General features: G+C 40.5%; 1 protein-coding gene across 4 annotated transcripts in view; it reads left to right on the forward strand.

Annotated features, from left to right (window-relative positions):
- Positions 1-6,213: 6,213 nt before the first annotated feature.
- The window catches only part of esrrga (estrogen-related receptor gamma a), a 47,760-nt gene continuing 30,534 nt past the window's right edge, over positions 6,214-23,439 (forward strand). For all 4 annotated transcript variants that reach the window (XM_072464604.1, XM_072464606.1, XM_072464605.1 and 1 more), the window contains exons 1-3: positions 6,214-6,565; positions 13,203-13,361; positions 21,015-21,439. In XM_072464604.1, the coding sequence (XP_072320705.1) occupies positions 6,510-6,565; positions 13,203-13,361; positions 21,015-21,439 (640 nt within the window). In that variant the 5' untranslated portion in view covers positions 6,214-6,509. The remainder of the gene's footprint in view (positions 6,566-13,202; positions 13,362-21,014; positions 21,440-23,439) is intronic.

Genomic DNA, 23,439 nt, shown 5'->3' on the forward strand with positions numbered 1-23,439 from the left:
TACAGCTCACTTCTGAGCAGTGTCCCGTTTAGCATATCCTATTAATATTAAATGAGAATCATTTGTATCAGAGCGCACCACTGACCTTACAGTGTAGAGCCATGTAGACATGTGTATGAGTACCCTGACTCTGCTAACACTGACTTATTGTATGAATACATTATCAATGGTACAGTTATAGGAATGAAGTCAAAGAAACAAAGCCAAATTAAAGTTCATTAAACAAATGTTTGCAGTGTTCATTTTTCCTCTTAGTTTGTGTGCATGTCGAGTGCGTCCTCTGTGTCCCTGCATTGTTCCCTACCTTGTTTTTCTTCACAAAAAGTCGTGGCTTGACAAGGTGCTTGGCTCTGTAAAAATTATGCCTTGTTTATACGTATTTATTTCCCCTTGACAGTTTAATTATTTCTGGCCCCATTGGAGGAAACCATATTAAAAAAAAACTGTTCATACACATTCTAATTAGGAATGCTGGGAAATTAAAACAGAGTTGTTTCAAAATGCTGTCATTTTTCCCAGGCCTCGACTTGGAATTATGTCTCAATCAGCACAAGCGGAAATAATTACTTGTATACCTTCTAACTGTCAACATTTACCAAATGGCAAAGCAATTTACAGCCATCATGGCCCTGGAAGCAATCATTGGGTCAACTATAAATTCACAGGCTGACGATTCCAAGAGCAACAGTGGAGAATGGTGATTGTGACCAGTTTTACAGAGATATACTGACTTCTTCTTCCTTGTCTTTTATGTGTTTTTGAACATGTGATTGTAAGTTAACTTCAGAGCCATGCTTGGCTTGTATGTAAAGTAGACACACATACACATGCCTCTCAAATGGAGCTAAGCAGCAATTAAGTGATCATTTGAGCACACGCCATTAAACACATGCAGCCACAGACAAAAGACAGAAAAAACATACACGAGCACAGACACTTAAGGCTAGAGTAATTACTCACACACATCGATAGACAGACACACACGCACACGCACACGCACACTGCCAAACATCTTTCAGTGTAAAACATTATATTTCAGTGTAGTGCTACTCCGGTCTGATAGCAACAAGTAGAAGTTTAATGTGCTTTGTTACATAGCTGGAAGTGCGTTATCTGAAATGGGTGTGCCAGCATGTAATATGAAGCAATGTAGAAATATTCAATCAGAGAAACTTAAACCATTATTTTAGTCATCAAAATGTATGTGGAAGCAATACAAATATAAAAGGAACTGATCATAACAATAAAACGACCAATTGATTTATTACGAATTACTAAATAAAAAACCCTGATTATAATGTTTCAAGCATTATCTCGTATAAAAACATAACAAAATACTTTTTTATTGCATTGCGTCATACATTTCAAAATTGTCATTCTATTATTTGTTATTTGAGCAACACTCACAAATTCAACTTTCACGAACCAAAGTACACATCAGAGTCACTCCATCTTGAAACTGTCACTAGTTTTTGAGGTTAGATTTTGGATTTTCATATTCCGCCGTCCTTGAAAATGTTCTTAAAATTACCGTTGCTCTCAAGTCTGCTGTTTTATCCCATTCGCCGCTTCACACTCTCGCTCTCTTACCGTATTTATTGGTGGTGGAATTATTCACTTGGCTTGTGGCTCAGTCTGAATAAATTGAGTGTTGAACTCTCTCAAAGAGGGGCTGGTTTGGCAGCCGTACATTCGCGTCCCAAGTAAACGTGTGTGTTACATGTGTGTGTGGCATTAACAAAGCGACAGTGCATATGAGATGACTAATCCCATTGGAATAGCCCACTTATGTTCTGTTTGAGAGCAGTGTAATTAAAGGGAAGCACCTCACCCAAGTCACCCAATTCAATACAAAACATTGGCTCATACGACACATATTCAGGGTAATACACAACGCCGCTTACTCTAGTCAGACACAAGTGAGATCTATTACAATCCAGTTTTAATTTAGCCATGGAATATGTTGAAACCTGGAAATAATATGAGGATTAGATCGCAGTGAGGAGCAGAGAGCAGGAGGTCAAGGCAATGACGGAAAAGACAAAACAAATGATTTTTATTATCAAGCATGTGCATATCATTATTCTTATTATGAACGTATGATTTGGCTGCTGTTAGTTTTTCTTTTTGTTTGTCAGTCACTAAGATTAACGTTAATGTTGTTGTTTTTTTTTCTGGCTATCTAGGTGATCAAGCAAACGAGTTTCCTTAAATTCATTAAATCTTAAGACCTTTAGTATTTCAGTGAGAAGTACAAGGTCTGGACATGATATTAACATTTCAAACTACATTTCAAAGCTAAGGAAAAGGCGTAATACATTTTTATATTACAATGATGATTTAAAATGCCCCTTTTTTAAACTGTAAAGTTCAATTTTCAACACAAAATAAAAAATTCTTACTAGTGCCATTCTAAAACTATTCACTAAAGGTCAACTTTGTCTAATAAATGAGTATCTAGTCTTTTGAGTAATGATTTCATTTGTTTTATTTTTTTAACATTGTTTTAGATTTTTTTAAAACATTGTACACTTTTAAAACCTTTTTCTAGGATTGATCACTCCTGGAGGAAACAAGGGAGTACACGGGCCTCACTCCCTATTATCAAGTGAATGCTGTTGTGGTGAATGCGATGTGGTTGTGGCATGCAGAGCTGTAGGACGGTGTTTGTGTGCGCTGACACACAGAGAGAATGTCCACACTGTCAGCTCAGAGCTCCGTGTTGTCTGTCTGGATGTGATGGGGTTAAGTCTTGGTCCAACTCAGTGTGACCTAAGACAACCCTTGGCCGAGAGCGCGCTGTGATTTAGAAGTGGCTTGGCATCTTTTCTCCTCACTTATTCAGTACAGCTTGTATGATAAAAAACATAAACGTTAATAATAAAATAGTAGTAGATGTGCTTCAGTGCAGGTTGTTCCACGGCAAAAAAAAAAGCTTACGTTCAAACTTTAGAATTAAACGTATCCATAATTTATTATCACTATGTGTAGTGTTTGTATATGGAGCCATTCATTCATGTCCATTAACATGCCCAATCAAATAAATACGTTCATTTAAATAAATCAAGTCCGGCTGCAGGAGTTAAAGTCATAGTACAGCCTGGTACACCAATATGGGATTTCAGGATCCGTGTTGCTTTATTCAATTAGTTTCCTGCCAAAGCATACTGACTGAGCCTAAATGGTAACATGTATGTTTTATTGAATATCGTGGTCTTTCCCATCCAAAGGTCACTCTGGGAGAGTCGTGACAGGCAGCAGAAGTCCCTTAAAGCTAGCAGCTTTTCCTAACAGCTGCTCTCCTCTCCTTGGCCCTCTCTCCTTAGGCCAACCGGGAGACATATGCACTACACAGAAACACTAACACACTTCAGGGAACCAAAACAAGTCACTTCTAAAACCCTCAACCAAAGTGGAGAATCATCTTTTTGTTTTGCACCAGTTGTTATAATAACCTGCTCAGAACTCCTGTGTAGGCGTTACGAAGAAAACCTAAAAGTCTTGTTTATTTGGGAAAAATTAAAACTTTGTGCACATCTGTCTATTTAAATCTGTGTCTTAAAACTTAGTATTTTTACTATTTTATTTTTGAACAAATGGGGGAATGATGTTATCTGTTCATTTTAATAAAACTGTATATAAACTTTTTGGAATTTGTACTCATAATTCAGTTTCATTTCTTAATGCTCCTAAGAAATAATGTTACTTATGCCTGTAAATAGGTTTGATCTGATAGCTTCATATTAATTTATATGATTTGTTTCATTGTATAATACATTTTCTTTTATTCTATGACCAGTGACAGAAGTCTTCTAAAAAGAACAAACCTTATAGAGCGCCTTTTTGTATTGATGTCGTTATTGGACAATCACTGCTGCTGTCCACTTTACTTCGTCATTCTGTTTTTTTGAGATTCCTGTGCCTCCGGAGTGTTCGCTGGTGCAGTGTGCCGCTGCTCAGTGGGGGGCTGTGGTCCTCTGTTGTGCTCTGCTGACAAAGCTCTCAGATAACTTATATACACACCTCTATCTCTGCAGTGCACACCGGCTTTAGAACTGCTTCTGTGTGCTGGTTCTAGCACTATTCCTTTTATATTTACTTCAAAATGCATTATCATTTTAAAACTATTCTACATATCAGTGGTTCTGTGAGGATGTGACAGAAGTGACCAGTGCCCATAGCACCCTCTGTTGGCTAATCATGAAGCGCACCCGTTCATATTCTCCCCTTTTCTGTTTGCATGTGCTTACAGGGATTTTACATTTTTTTAGAATTTCGAGTAAACGCCAGTAATTATTATAGTTATGTGTATTTTTGTTTATTTTTCAGTCAAATTTCTTTTTCATCAAATTTCATTCCATCTTCATAAAACTCACACAATAACCTCGTCCACGGCTGTAAATATGACAGACACACATATATCAATGGGAAGCCACGGGGTCAACAGCTTAAGTGACCAACCTTTGGAATTTGTTAAGGATATATTTGACCAGTGTACACACGCGGCCCAGACACAGTGCCCCCGAATGAACCCGCTGCACACTATTGAGTTGTGTGATTGATGCCAGTAAGAGTTGCAGCGGATAATTCTTCCACTGGTGTCAACAAGGGTCAGACGCACACACACAAAAACTGAGCTGCAGGTCACTTGGGCAGTGCACACAGACACCAGACACTGTACTGCTCTTATGGGGAAAATATGGGGGAAAAGCTCATCTCGGCAAGGTTAGTTTGGTGTGGGATATTTGGGTATGCGCTGTTTCTGCTCTGTTTGTGTCGAGGAGGAGGTCCAAAGCATGAAGTGGCCTTAAGGGGTCACTGTCAACTTATCCACACGTGGACCAGCCAATCAATAACAAGCTGGGTGGAGAAAGTGAGAAGCAACACAATCTAATTTTGTTTTGAAAATTACAACTGCATACACTGAATTTTCAAAAAGACGTATGTTGTATGTTATTTTTTAATATTACAAATGTTATTTTGTTGCTCCTGGATTACGTTGCTAGAAGTGCCATAGTATGTGACAGCCATGTGTGTTTGTAAGAAAGGGGGGTTTTGGTAAAAGATTTGTTTGCCCAGTAGTGACGGCACCATTGATTCACACTCATCTTTGTCGATGCGTATAAGCCCCTGGATACATCATAACTGCGTGTGCTGTGCAGTGTTTACATGTGTGAGAATGCATATTGTTTGTCACTGCGGCTATTTTCTCTGTAAATTTGGCCCTTTGCTGTTACATTTTGTAGTTTGAAAACTCATATTTTGAAACACAGAAATGTAGTCAAAATATCTTTATCGAGTGTAAATCTAAAGCTTCTAAATTGTATTAAAATTATTGATCAAGATAAAAAATTTATAATTATTTGTAAAATGTTAGTTGATTAATTTCTCACACAAAGTGTGCTTTACTTCCATGTTATCCACAAATACTTGAACACTAGGCTTTTATATTATTTCTCCAAACAAAACATTGCCTAATTGCCGATACATTGAAGTGTTTCTCCTCCGTGTTGTATGTAGGTCTATACCTTTTATGTGACTAAAGTATGGGGACATACAGTATCTGAAAGGCTACACAAGCTGGTGCCAGCCTGGCAGGGGTTTCACAAAGCAGCAGGCAGTTGGGAAAAGCTTGTCCCAATCATTCCCAAATCATTCCACAACAAAGGGCAAGGGGCCTGAAATTGCCATAATCCGGTCTTTTACTGCTGAGCGTCAGAGGGCAGATTCTCTGCTGTGTGTTTGTTATGATTAGGGTCTGTCAGGGTCAAGTTTGCACCTGTTCTTCTTAAGGCAGTTTGTGCGGGATTGTCTTATGAATGGAATGAAACATACAATTTCCAATGTCATTTTTTTTAATTTTTAAGTAACTTTTGTAGACAAAGAAAACATTTTGAAAAGAAAGTTACTTTGAGTGACTGAGTAACATAACATCTACCAACAAAGAAGCAGGAGAAACATTTGGTTTAAATGCATCCCTCACCTGCGCTCTCTCCTCCTCCTAGTGCCTGCGCTCTTTGTCTGATCCCTCCCTCTCCACCTGCCCCTGCGCCTCTCTCTCTCCCTCTCTCTGCTTGGCTCCACCCCTGACTCCACCCCTGCTCACAGCAATTGGTCCAGCATCCACCAACCAGAACACCATCTGGACCTGAGGGACTGCATATGCAAAAGCCTGCTTAATATTCATGAGCTCCTATCGGGGCTTTAAGTCGTTGATTAGGACAGCGGCACAGCTTTCCGTCCCAACTGGCTGAGTGGCTGCCTGTGCGTGCACCTATAGTCCTCTCCTCGGCACTCTCATACACATCTCCACAGTGACAGTCGGGGCACAGCCAGTGCATCCCGCGCACAGCCTGCTAATTGTGTTGCTCTGTCCAAGCGGAAGGAAGGACTCAAAGACTCCAGAGAAAGAAGAGAAGAGAGGAGGCGCAGCCAAACTTTACTTTTGTCCCGTTTTGCTCTTTTCTTTTTTCGGTGGAGGTTGACATGACAATGATCAGGTTTCGCCGATGGATTCGGTAGGACATCCGTTATCCGAGTGTTTTTTAATGCACTCTGAACAAGAGTAGGTAAATTTTACCTCTTACTCTTCTTTCTTCTCTCTTTCCTCATCCCTCCACCTCCATGTGCATCCTGTCTTGTGTGGTGTTTGTGTTGATGTGCTGGTATGCAGTGAGGTGTCCAGCTCTGTGTCAAGGTTGTTCCTGTCAGTGGCACGCGTCCACTGTCTGTTGTGTGTGTTTGACTGCAGTGCACTGACAGCAGTGTCCCGCCAGCGCTGTCCTCCACATGGGCTCAGATTTATACCCACACACCTGTGCACACAACAGGACCAGACTTTCTTTAACTTCATCTTTTGGTCTTTCCATTCTTTTGTACTGTATTCAAAACTGTTTGCCAAAACTGAGTCAGTATGCAGCAGATGATGTGTTCACCTGGACAGGACAGCGAGGTTAGAGGAGTTATAGAAAGAGCGTCCCATCACAAAGCTGGGAACAGGCAGGGGCCACAGCGCAGTGAAATGCCAGAGGAGGTTGAATTTCAGACGGCCACCTCAGCGTGTGGCCTGTGCAGGCATTAGAGCCACACTGACACACACTCAGACAGACAAGTGGCGCTGAGTGCTCCTTTGGACAGGGCTTTGCTCTTTTAGTGTGGGCTCCTCACCACACACTGGTGGATCCGTGTGGACTCATGCTGCTTTTTGGACTGGACAATTAGACAAATGAAGAAGCACAAAAAGTCCTGCTCTTGCCTTTGTACGGCTTATCAAAGGTTCATGCCAAGTTCATGCACAGGTGTGATCTCAGTGGCCACTTTCACTGCTGAACTCTCTTTTTAACATGCTAAATTATTATATTCAGATTTGACTTTGAATTTGTGGTCATTGTCACCATATTTTATTCAAAATCTATTAGGTCATTATTATGTTTAACATAAACTCTCCTGTGCTGCTGAGGAAATTCTGATCTGTTGGATTACGGCCAATGTGATGAAACAAAAAGCCCAAAGCCCTGATTTGAAACAGCTTTATTATTTCTCTGAAGCCATCATTTCTGTACGTTGAGAGGTTCCTTCCTCAACGCGCGCAGATGAAATCATCTGAAGGTTAAATGGACAATAACTTTTGTTCAACCTATTTCTGAATAATCCGTTTTACACTATCCAATCATTTAAACAGACAAAGTTTTAGAATTTAGGGGAAAAGGTGATAAATGTCTTTGTCTTTTTTTGCTTGTTTATTCAGATTAATTCTATTTTACATTATTTATTTAGCTATACTTTTTATGTATGTTTTATTTTCAATTACTCTTTTATTTTTTGATTGTGAGATTATCTTGTTCAAAATGTACACCACTATTTTTTCAGTGAAATAACAATGTGAAACAGTTAATTCATAGACCGCCTTAACTAATTAAAACTAAATTTCCAGTATTCCTAGAGTTGGAGTACTTGCTCTTGTAAGTCAAAACCACTTTTAATTTAATTTCTCTGAAATTAAATTATGTTAATTTTATAAATATGGTTAACTGTTCTTTTACTCCGTTCAGACCCCCCTGTTTCGCTCTCCGCCTCACACTAATTAAAATATTAGGGATAATGATGATCTTACTGATAATAATCACAACAACCAGCACTTAAGCTGTTAACATAATTACTTTCCCCTTATGCCACAGAATACATAACATTTGCATTTCATTAGTATATTTCACTATTGTAACTTGTGCATTTATTTAAGTCTGAAGTCTCATTGGTTTTACGGGTGAGAAATGAAAGCGGTCGAGGCTTCGCGCTGTGGTCGTTCTGATGATCACACAACTCTGCTGCTCTGACGTATGGAACTCCATTTGGACACCTAAATCTTTTCATTATATTTGTTGTCTAATTTAAATATTTATTTTCTAACTGTGAAAAGTATAATTAAAAATAATTCTAAAATGTATAATCTAAAATTTCTGTGTGGCTAAAACCACAAACCTCAAAGTATTTGTGAAATGTCACATTCTGATGCAGTCTTGTGGGTAAAAAAAAATATGTATATTTAAAAATACTTTTTACATGAAGGTTTTATTGTATATAACATTTTTGTTATTTTCTTTTTCAAAAGTTGCTCAGATTTTTTAATTCTTCTGAATCATGTGTAATTTTTGAGACCTGGATATTAGTACGGTATTTAACTTTTCAGAGATGTACCAGGACAAGTTTAAAATAATGAATGCATCTAAGTGCGCATTTCTACTTTATGTTCTGTGTATTAATTTCCCTCCATTAATCTCTTTTGCGTTGATCTCTCAGACTTCCATCGGCAGGAGAAGGCAGTGTTACTCCGAGATCCAGAAAGGCAGAGGGAGAGAGAGGGGGCAGCGAGCAGAGTGGAGGGAGGAACAGGGGGACCAAAGAGAGATTGCACAAATTAAAATCCTTTTAATCTCCTTATAAAATCATTTACTTAATTCATCTGTCAAAGCATGTCAATATGTGGCGCGCTGATTTGTTGCCGGGGTGTGCGTGTGTGCATTTGCATCTGTCTGTTGTCATGCATGGCCCCGTGCCTCTGCCTCCCTGTGAGCTCCGGCTGACCTGGCGGTGGCCCGTATGAGGAGGTGTTGTTCTTTGTCGGGACCGTCCCAATAAGGCCTATCTGTCAGACTGTCAGCTGATAAGGAGACACGCACACACTTCTTTATTCTTTTCTTTCCTCTTTTTTTTTTTTTTTTTTTTTTGCTTTGGCCTATGGAGACTGCGATCATTCCAGAGGTGGATCGGTCTTGTGAGGACAGAGCGAGATCAGGGGGCGTGCGAGAGGTAGTGAGACAGGAGGGGGGAGGGGGGCGAGAGGGGGGGTGCGCTTTTGTCTGACACCAGCACTCAGGGGTCCGCTGGACAAATGCATATACGCATGAACGACCCCGGCGCAGCCACTGTAAAAGCACCGTGTTCGTTTGCAGGTTGGGAGGAAGGAGGAAAAAAAAACTGTATGGAAAATGCAATTACACACGCTTTGCATTTGTGTGCAATACGCAAGATCAGAGCAACGAAAGCGCGCCGTAGACTTTGATTTGTGCTTGATTCGATGTGTTCTGGGGATGTTTGTGGGTGTCATAGGTCAATCACCCTCAATATGGTGAAGAAGCGGTGAGGACGAGTCCATGAGCTGGGACTAAATATACAGCATACTTCAATGGAATTAGCTTTAAACGTTATATTAGTCTATATAGTGTAAAATCAGAAAGACTGGAGTGAAAAGCACGGATTTAAAGCAACGATAGTGATCTTATAAAAGACTTATTTTTTCCTTTCCTTTATCTCTTGTTCCAGCCACCTGCGTTTAACTATCAGGCTTTACCTTTCACTTCAATAGTCTAATTCTCATTTTGTTTAAGGAGTGAAAATATGGACTTTTAGACTTCTGACACAATATCCCGTTTGAATTTGTCGCAGTGGTGTGAACGTTTTATGCACATAAGCAACGGAATTGTTCTATTTAGTCAGGCATTGAACAGCTTCGAACTGGGATGTCCCACGTATGTGCATGTTTGTGCGCGTGTGTGTGTGTGTGTGTGTGTGTGTTTGTGTGTCCATCACGTCGTGCTCAGGGCTAATGCAGCCTCTCAGTCCTAATCGGAGGAGACAGCGGAGACCGGGCCACAATGGAGCAGATTTAGATGGAGAGGTGCAGTGTGTGGGTATGAGTTAAAGAGAAAGACTGTGTGGAAAGGGCCGCAGTCAAAGGTATTTGTTCTGTCTTCAAAACTTTGGGGGAACGAAATATCTGGCTATTCTGCATATTGAGGCCTCCTGCGTGTAAAGATTTTAAAGCTGGTTCGTAATATTGTGTGTGTGAGAGAGAAAGACAGGCCAGACCAGCTTCAGATCTTTGACACATTTTTAGTATTTTTTGTGCTTTTTTGTAAGACTTTCCAAAACATCCTGGATGCTCTTGGTCACGATCTGGTTAAGCTGTATGGGACTTTTTTACATTACCGAGCTATGGCAAAATATCATTACAAATGTGCAGAGATTAAAACAATTAGGCTTGTGTTGTTTTAGCTGAAGAGGACCCCATTTTTCATAGTATATTTACATTAGGATTTAACGGGATAATCCACTTTATCTTGGCCACCATACACAGAGACATGTACATGTATGGGCTAATTTCACACTTCTTCTGTCCACAGTCGCACGGTGCCACGCTCATGATCCGCATCTTTCTTCACCTCTGCACATAATTCCTTTTGCTTTTATCTTTCGCCCCCTCTTACCCCCCCGAGCCCACCCCTCACACTCGCATCCCCTCCGTCCCCGTGCGTGCGCCCCTCCCTTATGGAGCTGTCACCTTTCTGCACCCGCTCAGTCCCTATTAAGGCCGACAGCCCATCTGCCGCCTGCCCCGCTAACAGCTCCCGTCGCTAACGCTAACATGCGCACACATCCACTTTCTCACACACGTAGGTGACGGAATGCTGCATCAAACCCCACCTGTCCCCCATGCGTATTAACGTTATTCCTGGATGTGTAGTTGGAGCTTTTTGGGAAACTTTATATTTTACAGCGCGCAGAAGAAAAATTTGAAAAAGTTCTGCTCTAAATCGAGTTTAAAAAAAAAGTGTTGGAAATGTATTGTAAGTATCATTATTAGCAGCACTGACAAGTATTGGATTCCAGATTACAAGTATATGTAAAGTTAGGCCTGTCAGGATAACACTATTCCAGAAAAAATCCCAATAATCGATCATATTGAAACAGCCTCATTCCACTGACAAACTTACCCCAAAGCAAAATAATTTCAGTCAATAATATAATATTGTTTAAGATATAAGACGCAATAAGGAATAGAATGAAACACTTAAGTAGTTTGTAAATATCTATAATGAGTCATAGAAGTTACCCTTTTCACCAACTACAGCTCAAATCTCATCGCACTCGCAAAAAATACCCACTAGTGAAAGAAAAGGCACAAACGGTTAATAGTGAGTCCCAGGTGCGACAAACTTATATACCGTAAAATAAAGTTTTATTTTTACCAAAGATTTTCATAATTGGCTTAAAAAAGTTCCGTAATTGTGAGTATCTTAGTGTAATTCCGTTTATTAAATGCACTTCCTGTTTTTGACCCCAGCTTTCAGTAAAGTGAGTTTAAATAATAAGGTTATTGGATTGAACATGTTTTTCCAATGTTGCTTCCTTCTCCAATACAAACCAATCCATGCATTCACGCCTTACTTGCTATGCTCCGGCCTGACTCTAGGGGTAATTAGGTAGTTCAGGATCATTGATGTGTGTGTGTGTGTGTGTGTGTGTGTGTTTGTGTGTGTTTGTGTGGCTCTGTGGTTATGTGGTTGTGTGTGTGTGTGTGTGGTTGTGTGTGTGGTTGTGTGTGTGTGTGTGTGTGCGTGTGTGTGTGTGTGTGTGTGTGTGTGTGTGTGGTTGTGTGTGGTTGTGTGTGTGGTTGCAATGTGTTGTGGCATCTGCTCCCTAAAGGAAAAGGTGCATTTTTGCATTAACAAGAATGGCAAGTGTCTCATCAATCACTGCATCACCATGCCTTCCACCGCTCACACACACACACACACACACACACACAGAGCCCAGTTCAGCTCCATGGTCATTCTGTTCACAGATGGGCCAGCAACACATGAGCGAATCACTGAGCATCACATCAAGACACCCGCAACCTTTTCGCTTCCTTCCATTCCCGTACACTCTAAATCCAATGTGCACAGAGCTGGTGAAATGTCCGAGAGGCGTGGTCGCGGTTGGATATACACCTCATTAAATTGAACTTTTGGTGTCGTACCTCGGACCGGTGCAACCCTATAGGACACTCCCAATAAAACGGCAGTATTAAGTGTTGTCTGTCTATATAGCATTGTGATACCGCAACCAAAGCCAATAAGTGTCTGAAGCAGCAGCAGCGAGCGGGATATTGATTCCTCCTATTCACCAGAGTGGAACTAAAACCTACATCTTACACGGGCGGGCCTCCACCTCTCAGGACAGGAGTAACTCTGCAAAGCTAATTGGTCCGTTTGGCTGTCTGTCAAACCCATGTGTCACCATCATTTGTAAATCTGAAATGTTGATCAGGATATGATTGATATGATAAGCAATTTCTGAAAACTATTTTAATATCCCTATAGTAAGTTTTAGACATGTTTACAATATACTTACTAGTTTAAGGTGGTTAAGAAAAAATATATAATACATAAATTAAATAATACATTTTTTAGCATTTTTTTTTTCTAATGCAATTTAATTTGTGCAAAGACTAATTTCAAGTCCATAACCTGCATTGACCTTATCACCCCAGCAGCAGCCTTTCCCCTGACAGTAGCGGTGAGCTTGATTGACAGGTGGTGGGTCCTTCCTCCTGCGCTTTTACTGTTAGATTCTCCCAAAGAGGCTTTAGACCAGCTTAAAATGTTCCAAAGAAAAACACAGACAGCTTCTCTTTTATATTTTCTTTTACACCTGTGTGAAATTTATTGAAGTGTATTTTAAAAAATATAAACTGGATGGACACTGGTGAAAAGTCCGGCACTGCTTTGTCCTGTTGATCTGTGGTGCATGTAAATGGTCTGCATGCTGTCCTGTCACATCTCACTGCTTGCACACCTTTGTCAATCTAAAATTTCACTTTCTCATGTATTTTTTGTTCCTCTCTGATGTTTCATTTTTTTCTCATTCTGTCTTTGCTCCAGAATGAACTTATCGAAGGGGCCCTTGGTGAACAGCAGCAGTGACGATATCTCCAAGTCCACTTTTAGTAAATGCGGCGCTGGCGCCTGGAGGATGCACCAGAGCTACGATCCGCTGGAGGCCAACCACATGAGAGACGCACATGCCCTCTACAACCCCAGGTAAGGCTACAATACCAACAAAAGACAGCACATGACCACTGTAGAAGAGTCTCAGGGAGTTTAGTTCAAGTTCCCACAAAAGCAACATTTGACCTCCACAAACCTCCAATGAAAGAGGAAGAAATGGTCAGCATGACATCAAACGCAAGTTTTTATAACTGTGAAAGCGAGTCTGAATGTGTGTGTGTGTGTGTGTGTTTGGGGTGGAAGAATGGAAAGAATGGAACGTTTTGTCATTGATCTGCACACATTAGGATACAAAATAAACAAAACATCAGTTTATTTCTCACTGGATCTAATTTTCTTGAAAGTTATTTACAGCAACATTCCTGTACCATCTGTATGCAGTAGTCTCAAACTAAGCATCAAATACAAGTATTTTTAGCCCCATAGTAGGGCCCCGATTCATTTTAGAAAATATTATGTAAATACACACTTTTATGTTTAAACATCTCATCTTTCTTCTGAAACTGTCAATGTCTTTCTTCAATCATCCCAAAGATCGGCATATGGCGTGAATGCAAAGCTACAGTTATGCATGTGCTTTGTATGTAATCTGGCACTTTATGCAAATGTCTGTATAATAATGGAAGTAGTGGTCCAAGAAAACAATGCAGAATACAATTGTGTGTATCTTGTTAACACAATATTGATTAGTGTATTGTTAGTCAAATACAAAGCCGATAATTTTAAGTATGTAAGCGTTCGTGTGGGTGTGTCAACCTCTATGCTCTAGGCCAATAGGATTTCAGGGTTAGTCTGGGTCAAGCCAATTAGAGGTCTGGCAAGGGATTCTCCCACAGTTTTTCGGCCAATCACAGAATAGCGTGTTGCAGTGTGGATGTGTGTCCGTGTGTTGGTGGGCGCAGAGGTGAGGTGACCAGAGGCACAGAGGTTTGCCAGGGGCTCGACTGTCCCGCCATGGGCCCTGTTCAGGCTCGACACTGGTTCACATGCACAGCTGGCACTTTATTCTTTTTTTCTCCACAATTTTTAAACACAAAAACATAAAAACATAGAGCAGAGAGAGATCACATCAGATAGCACAAGACATGAAAAAAATGAAAAGTAAAACTCACAAACAGTGTAACGTTCATGTCCAATTTAGTCCAAAGTCTATTAAATACATCCGCACTCTTTTTTTTCCAACTTTACAGAAAAGTGACAGCAAAGAATTTGGTTGCAATTGTAAATGTTGTTATAAAATCTGATTCCATCGCTCAAGTAATCTTCAGCATACTGTCATAATTAAAATACATTTTCTTTTGCATGTTCTTTTGCATGTTGCATCAGTGTCAATTATATTTATGTAATCATTAGTTCATTCCGTTTGTTCCTAAATGAATTGGTATTCTTGGATTTAATGTCTACATGCCACTCTCTCACACGGTCGCACAAAACAAAATACTTTCACTTTATTCTTAACACTGTTATCTGGCTTTTAGCATATAATTGTTATAAATCTAATATCATAAATCTCGTATAAATGTAAACCCGTGTGATATTAAATAAAAACATGTTGGATTTTGTTGAAATTTTTTAATTTTTTTTTTGACGCCTGCAGTTTTTATTGGACAGCGACAATATTATTCTTCCTTTTATTTAGGCCATCAAACCATGGGAATGTGATTAATGTCAGCCAGTCAGAGCACTCACACACACACACACACACACACACTCTCTCTCTCTCTCCCTCTCGTTGCTGTAAACTGAGCCCAATGTAATCATAATGATAAAGCAGATTGCCTTAACACACAGATGGGCCTCACAACAGATGTGTCTGTGTGTGTGGAAGTGTGGACAACGCTGATTGGATTGCAGATTTATAGAAGAGGATTACTGCCCCCGCTCACAGAGACAGAGCAGGAGCGAGGAAAAGAGAGAGATGGCTTCAGACACTCACCTCTCATTAACTTCCACCCCCTTCGCCCTCAGCTCCTGCTCAAATACACAACGCGAGGCTGAAGTGGAAGATTTTCAGACAAATTTATGCTGACTAATTATTTTCCATAAAAAAAAATAGTAGTTTAGGACCAAAAAGTTAAAAATGTTTGGTTCTAAAACTTCCATGTAGTTTACACAAATCGTATTTAAAAAAAAAAACATAACAAAGACTAGATTCTGGGCTCAGGCCGATATTTGTTTTGTTCTGTGCGTTTTTTTAATATATAATATATTTAATTCATATATTTAATATATATTCTTTATTTTCAAATCTTTTTTTCTTCATTATTTTGACATGCGTGCGACTGTTTTCAAATAGCAAACAAAAAGTGCATGTTGATATTGTTAATGCTCTCTATAATCTCGCCATCCTCATTCTAGTCTAGTTTAAACGTTCTTTAGTGCAAGGTAGAATACCCTTTGTGGTCTTAAAATAACATAAGTAGAAATACAGAGTCCGTTTGAATACATAATAGCCAATGCGATGCCAGGGAGGAGCAGAGGCCGACAGAAAGATAGCCACAGTGGCCACTCCAGTAAACCTGATTATAAGTGGATGTGAATTAGATTCCCTAACAGATGGTGCAGGAGCGGTGCTATGAGATGCATCGGCAGCAGTGCGGAGCGGGTTTGCACAGAGGAAGAGTGTGTGCTGTTATGATATGTTTTTTACAGCATTTTAGATGACCAATCCATTGATACTGACTGAAATAGACTGCTAAAAATAATTTTAGATCCTTTTCTGGGCAGTGCAAAGTGCAATACATTGAGCGTTTCCGCAGCTTTACAAGGCAGCGTGCATTATTGTACACACAGGGAGCACAGCCTCTGCCCGTGCGTCTGTGATGGATAGGTGTAAATCATCACAATCCTGTAGTGACAGCCCAATTTCCCCAAATCTGATCTGCTTAAAGAATGCAGCGATGATGGCCGCTCGCTCCAGTCTCTGCTCTCCCGCTCCTTCTCTCCTAAGGCATTTCTTATTCTCACATTCTTACCATTCACCTCCACAAATCTCACAGCATTATACAGCACACACTTTTCCATTCCGGGCTTGTCTCTTTTTCTCTTCCGTCCCCACTTCATGTTCCACTCACTTCTGTGTCACATTTAAAAGCCCTGTCATATTTACTTGAGAGGAAATCCTCTTTCACCATCTGCTTAATAAAATGTGTTTTTAATCCCATGTGGATATTTTTGCTAGATCTGTTTGTATCAAGGTAGGATGGAGGCTGGGACTTTACGAGTGCATAAATATACATACACAAAAATGTCTATGTAACAAGACAAGGTTGATTTAACAATATAAAAGTTTATAATAGTTAGAATTCAGGACAGATAATGCGGTAGTGATCACCTTTAACCCCCAAAACAATCCATTGCACTACTATGTTTTGAATTGTGAAGGAACACACAGGTTTGTTGTTGCTCAGTGCAAGCCAGCTGTGCAGGGTAACAGTTTGGAAGCTGCACCAGCAAAAACAATGGCACGTTGCAGATAAAGGAGACAGGGAAAAGAGGGATGCAGAAAGAGAGACAAAGGGAAATGTTGGCCTAGAGAGAGCAAGACATGGTGACAAAGATAGTGCCTGGCAGCCACACACTTATCAGCCACTGTTCACAAGAAAATGACCTAAATCATCAAGATTCTCATCTGATGCACACTCGCACTCCTCCTGCACGGTGTACCGCTTTCTGTTTCCTTCACAGAGCATCGTAAAGCAGCTCTGAATTAACTTATTTCCACTCAAAATATAAAAAATGTTGATCGTTGAAACATGCGGTATGCGAAGTTTGAACACAAATATGGTAGAGCACAGGATTTGGCACACGATTCTTAATCAATAGCCTCAGCTGAGTCTGTGCGGACCCCCACTGGCTATCCATCCGCATCTACACAACACATAAACTTTACAAGCCCCTGGTTCTGTCATAACAGCTTTAGCCGTGCGCCTCCTCTCTCTACGTCTTATTACACCTCTGCGCTGATGCCTGGATAAAGCACATGAGAATTGCCACTTTAATGTCAGCTTTTGACGTTGGGATTTCTATCTAAGAGATCCACACATTGAAGAATATACAGACTTGTCTTCTCTGCCAGCCTTTACTGCCGGTGGTCGAAAATGGGCCGTCACCCCATTGGGCAGAATGGGTTTTAGCCATTATCACATTGATTGTATGTAATCAGGGGTTTATTCCACAGCCAATGAAGTGAATTACAGGTTTCCCGCCCGACTAACGCTGTAACAATTGATCTGCTCCCGGCATGCGCATGTATATTCGTACGCTGAAGTGTGTGCGTTTGTGAGCAGCACAAACAGCGCTGAGGTGGAAGGAGACAGAGATTGAGACCCAGAGAGAGGAGGAAGCAGAGGGCAGGAGGGAGCCCGGTAGGTGGGAGAGTGCCTGAGATAGACTGTCACTGCAGGAGTTGGATGTTATTTTATTCATTTTTGTGTCCCTGAAAACAACTATAATCTTCTCCACACTGTGAGTCTATAGAGTCGTTTAACAGTACACACACACACATACACACACCAAGTCAATGCGCTCACTTTCAGGTCCGCAAGAGTATTTCAACATCAGTCGTACAATGTAGAAAAAGTATTTATTACACTAGCAAAAATAAACATTATTGGAACCGACTTGCGCATAAGAAGTTCAACGACGCTCTCCAAAGACAGGAACACAGCTGTAAAACCAATTCTGTCCAGTGATGAAACGATTGTATTCATTTGACTGTGGACATTTAAATGCATTTGATTTCTATTATTTCCTCACGTTTAATTCAATGCATTTTAAACTCTTCTTTGTCGCCACAGAAGCACTGCTAGTATCATCTAGATAGAACTGTGTTAGGTCTCCTCTCTCTTTTTTTGCTTATTGCACCGTGTGTTCTTATCAGCATCGGAAGCACAATGCTCAGTGTGATGGAAAGGTATTAGCCAATCCCTGGTAGCTACATTGTCAGCACTTCTTTCTGTCGGTCCTCCTGCCACTTACCTTACCTGGAAATTGTACTTTGTCTTTGTCTTTTTAAGCAATTTATATTATTATGTCACTTTTTCAAATCGCAGTCCATGGGTTTCAAAGTGATGCATAATTGGGACTGCAGGTAAAGAAATTAACAATTCAAAATATTTTATCTTTTAAATGGTGCAAAAATCCAGAAAATGGTGCATAAAACAGGAAAGTCAAACCCAACGCCTGTTTACATATCATGCATAATGTGTATGTTTAAAGCAGTGTTAAAATTGGATCAATAGTGGACCAAACCTTGGATTTTTCACACTCAAATGAAACTACAGCTTGCTCCTCCGGTGTGGAAACAGTTTATTTGAGAATAAGTTGTGTGTTTATCCCTGTGGACGGAGGATTGTATGTAATAAAAGAGAGCGAGTGACAAAAACACAGAGCAGAGGCTGAGAGTAGCTGGTCTAATGCGATGATTATATGTTTGTGGAGGCACTGCATCAGCTCACTGGCCTAATGACAGCTTGTCACCAAAGTGTCCCTTTAAACGCACAGAAACGCTACCATTTCTCGTTCTGTGTGATCACTCTATTTTCTCTGTTTCACTTAGGTTCTGTGAGGACAATAAAAACTGTTATTTTGGTAGTAGAGGGTTGCAGTATTGCCAAACAGTGAGGAGATTGTGGGTTCAAACAAAAGTGACCAAAAGATAATCTACTAGTTTAGATAACTTAGGTATTTTAGCTCACACAATACAGTACATAAAAATGCACTAAATCTGTAAATGTTAGATTTAAATCCTATACAGTCTTGACAAAAACTGTATTAATCCACTCTTATAAAAAATATAAGCAACTGATTTGCAACAACTAAATATTAACTGTACATTTTAATCAGGTAATTACTATGTCATAAACCGTGTAAGCCTTTTTTCAGCTACAGCAATAAATTGACTAAAACCATTCCTTAGTTCAAATTTATTCTTAATCTGATTACTACATGTTTTCCTATAATCATCCCATTATGTTCACAACTCAAGCCTTCCCTCTTATTAAAATACAAAAAGAAACACTTTATTTCCCTTCTTTATTTAATCTCTTTAACCACTTTAAACTCAATGCATTGATAAAATAAAAGAGGTTGTGCCTTGCTTTTCTGCGCACTCTTCTGTGGAGCAGACACGCACAATGAGACTGCTCCTTCAGCAGTGAGCCATCGCTACATAGCTCCATAATTATACTGATAACATACATACATAAATGCATTCAACCTCTCACTCAGCACCGCACACTGCTCTGATTTCTTAATCTTCTTTGCTATGCTCCTCTTTGCACACACATGTTCATTCTGCTTCTTTCTATTCCTCCCCCTTTGACTGCCATTATTTTTCATTTATAAGTGGAGTAAAGGGGGGAGACAGAGCCCAGTGCACAGATATGAGAGAGGCTGGAGGAAACGAGTGAGACTGGAAAGAAGGACAAAGAAGAGGGGAGTATGTGATATCTGGTGGCAGTTGAACTCTTTCACTTAATGGTACTCAGAGGGATCGCGCCTGCAGGGAGTGAATAAAGAGGGAGAGGGACAGATTAAATCATCACCTGAACACCATCTACATAAATGAGACTGGTCTTTTAGTGCGGCCACAGCTGTGGTCACTGTGTGCTTTGGACATTTTGAAGTCTTAATATCAATATTTTATTTGCCTTACAGATTTGGTTGACCAAGTTTCAGTCCCCTCCAGTTTGGGTCATACTGCCATTATGAACTAGACAATTCATGAATGCATAAGTGTGATGCTGTGGTGGCTTTAATATTAGGTCAAAATATTGTTATCACAAAAATCACAAATTTAATACTTTGATACATTGAGAAATGTCTTCAGCCAAAAGCCTTTGACTTAAAATTCATCACAATCGTTGAAGTCAAAATATCTTCAGCTATTCCTTGTATCATGTGAGTCGATGGTATTGCAGCAGCACCTCCTCCGTCAGGTCACTGCTGTTTTATGGGCCTCTGTAGAACAGGGATCTTTTACAGGCCGACTGGACTTTAGAAGCCCCTCGTTTAGCAGCATCCCGCCTTAATTAAAAACCCCTTTTGTGCTTTCTACCTTTTACAATGGAATGAGAGGCAGAAAGGATTGCTGGGGTGGAGGGATAGACTGAGGTAATGCAAAGGAGAAGAGAAAAAGACAGAGTAGACATTCAGTGGAAAGAGTGAGAGATGCAATGAATGGGAAGTGATAGGGATCCAGGGCACATAGATAGTAAAGGAGACAAAAGAAGGGGTGGAGAGATACGGACACAGAGAAGATAGCTGTTAATTACAACTGCCATTAGCAAGTCACCAGTCAGCCTCCTTGGGGAGTGTAATAGAAAAACCAGGAGTGTCAAGAGACAGAGAGCAAGCCATGCGGTCTGTTTCCAGGTATTTGTATTGTTCTGAGCGCTGCATTGTTTTACCTGCTGTTGTGTGTGAAGTGTCTGTGTGTGAAGAGTCTGTGGGATGATTGAGCAGCAGAGAGGCTGCTTACTGATTACCTTCATGTAGAACAAGCCACTATTGACTGGAGAGTGACGGATGAGCACCGTAAGCATGTATGTGCTGTCCCAGTGCACTGTGTTTCGAAGTGTGTGTGTTCCTTTAAACATTTGTGCTCACACTGAGATGGATTAAATACGTCCTTTTATTTATGCTAATGTCTTTTGTTTCTTTCCAATTGTCTTGTTCTTCTAGGCTTCTCTGCAGAATGTCTAGTAAGGAGCGTCACCTAGAATCAAACTGTCCGTCCTCGTATATAAAGACTGAGCCCTCCAGTCCTGCGTCTCTAACCGACAGTCTGAACCACCACTCTCCTGGTGGCTCCAGTGACGCCTCTGGCTCCTATTCATCCACCATGAACGGCCATCCAAACGGCTTGGACTCGCCCAGTCTCTACGGGTCCAATGCAGGCCCCCTAGGACCTGCTGGTGGTCCTGGATCAAAGCGCTACGAGGACTGTTCTTCAACAATTGGAGAAGACTCTCAAATTAAGTGCGAGTACATGCTAAATTCAATGCCCAAAAGACTGTGTCTGGTGTGTGGGGACATCGCGTCAGGGTACCACTATGGAGTGGCATCATGCGAGGCCTGCAAAGCATTCTTCAAGCGTACCATTCAAGGTTGGTCATCGTTTTGTTTATTGCAAAATTTTAAGGATTTTCTCTGACAAAATGTCTTACTTAATGATTTGTCCATCTATTTTTTATATTCTAGACTTTTAGTTCTGACTCTCAAAGACACTTTATCTATAGGCATTATAATCCCTCTTTTTCAATACATGAGGGGTTTGTTTTATTTTTAACAGCCGGTCACAAGACGCAAGCCAAGGTGAGATCCAGGACATATGATGGAAGCCTGGGGCCAGATGTGAACCCAGATTTTTATAGAGCACATTTCTGCTTAAGAGTCCTGGTCTATTTTCACTGCCCTCTCTTTGTACTATTCCCTTCACCCATATGTATGCACATAATTATCTCACCTTAGATTAGACCCACCAACTCTCGACCATGACCTCTTCATCAACAGCACCGGGTAATTTCTCCATCGTATTTGTATTTGCGGATTTTGCGGCTAATGCCCGAATGAGAGACTGTTTACCATAAGCCTGTTGTTTAGGTGATAAGGTAAAGTAGGCGGGAGGTCGCAGGTCATGGCTCAGGGTTAGAAGTTCAGGTAAGGGGGTAAAGGAGAAGCGGGATATAACGGTAATCCACATGATGAGAAGAGTAGCAGGTATTAGGCCCGGTAATCCTGTGCTCGTCTCTTGTTTGATCGAGAAAAGTTCACAAATTTGGACTTTATCAATGGGTTTCAGAATTATGAAAAATTATTACTTCAGAAGTAGTAATTTTTCATAATTATTTTCATAAGTACTTCATTTACCATACATCGTACAGTTATCTCACAACTTAGCTAAGATCTCTTTTATTCAAGCTCAACCATTGCAGCCAGGCAAACTGGGTAACCAGTCTTCCATTGATCCATTGAGTCCAACAGTCTGTCAGTCATATCAGACCTATCTATATGTCTTTCTTTCTCTCCCGATAAGCAGCTTTCCCCGGTAAACCCCCAGAGAGTCTGCGACAAACCAGAAGACGTGTAGAAGTCTTAACATCCGGCTCCAGACAGTGACCACCACCGCGCTATACAGTCATGACCTGTCTGTGTTTATTATGGGAGCAGATCAGAACACATGGCAATCCCCACCAAGAGATTTGAAGCCCGGGACAATCTCGCAGAGATAAAAGGCCAGGCTCATTCACACATAGACACCAGCACATGAATAGAGCACGACCTTGTAATCACGCCATATGTAGGTTTAACCCCTAATTCACTGCCCATTGCTGCTGTATCTAATAGTTGACCAATTCCGCCTGTCTCATTTCATTTAAAGGGCTTGTTAAAGGTCAAATAGGTGAGGGCGAAGCGCAGATTAAATACAAGATCACAGCAAACATAAAGATATGATGCCGTGATGACAGAAGCCTATAGAGCTTGTTTGGTGTATGACCTTGGATTGGTTTAAATTCTCGTGGTGCACCCTTTGTGGTGTTGTCTCATTTTCTCTCGATTTGTAATCCTCGCTTCTCCCATAGTGGACATGTGGGAGATCAGGTATGCCGGAGTTATAGGTTAGGTGTTGGAACAAAGCCGGCACGCAACCATTTCTTTGTGATGGTATCTTGAAAGTGTCAACATTTTAGGTTCAATTGGAATTGCATTACATAATTGAAGTACGTCCAAATGAAGGTAATTCTCCATGCAGAAAACAGACGCATAACCAAAGTATGAGCCAAAGGAGTAAACCTCTAATTAAAGTTCTTGAAAACATATAATGTAATAGCGTTGCAAAATCTTCGCTAAACAAAATTCAACATGACAAATTTTCAACCTGATTCTGCTTTATTTAATTCACCTAAACTTGGTTTGGATGGACAATTGAATTTCCCCGTAACAAATGGGTCATGACATTATCGCTGGCTCGATCCCTCGCCAAAGTTATTCGCCGACATTTCGGTGGTGCGCTCGTCTCCTTACCTGTGTGTGGCCTTGTGCTCGTCCATGTAGATGAGTACAGGATTCATGTGTATGCCGCGTTCATATGCTTGTGTTTATGTAT

This window comes from Eucyclogobius newberryi, unplaced genomic scaffold (assembly GCF_026437365.1).
Source record: "Eucyclogobius newberryi isolate DKJ021-1_F unplaced genomic scaffold, fEucNew1.0.hap1 SCAF_5, whole genome shotgun sequence".
NCBI classification, from domain to species: Eukaryota; Metazoa; Chordata; class Actinopteri; order Gobiiformes; family Gobiidae; genus Eucyclogobius; species Eucyclogobius newberryi.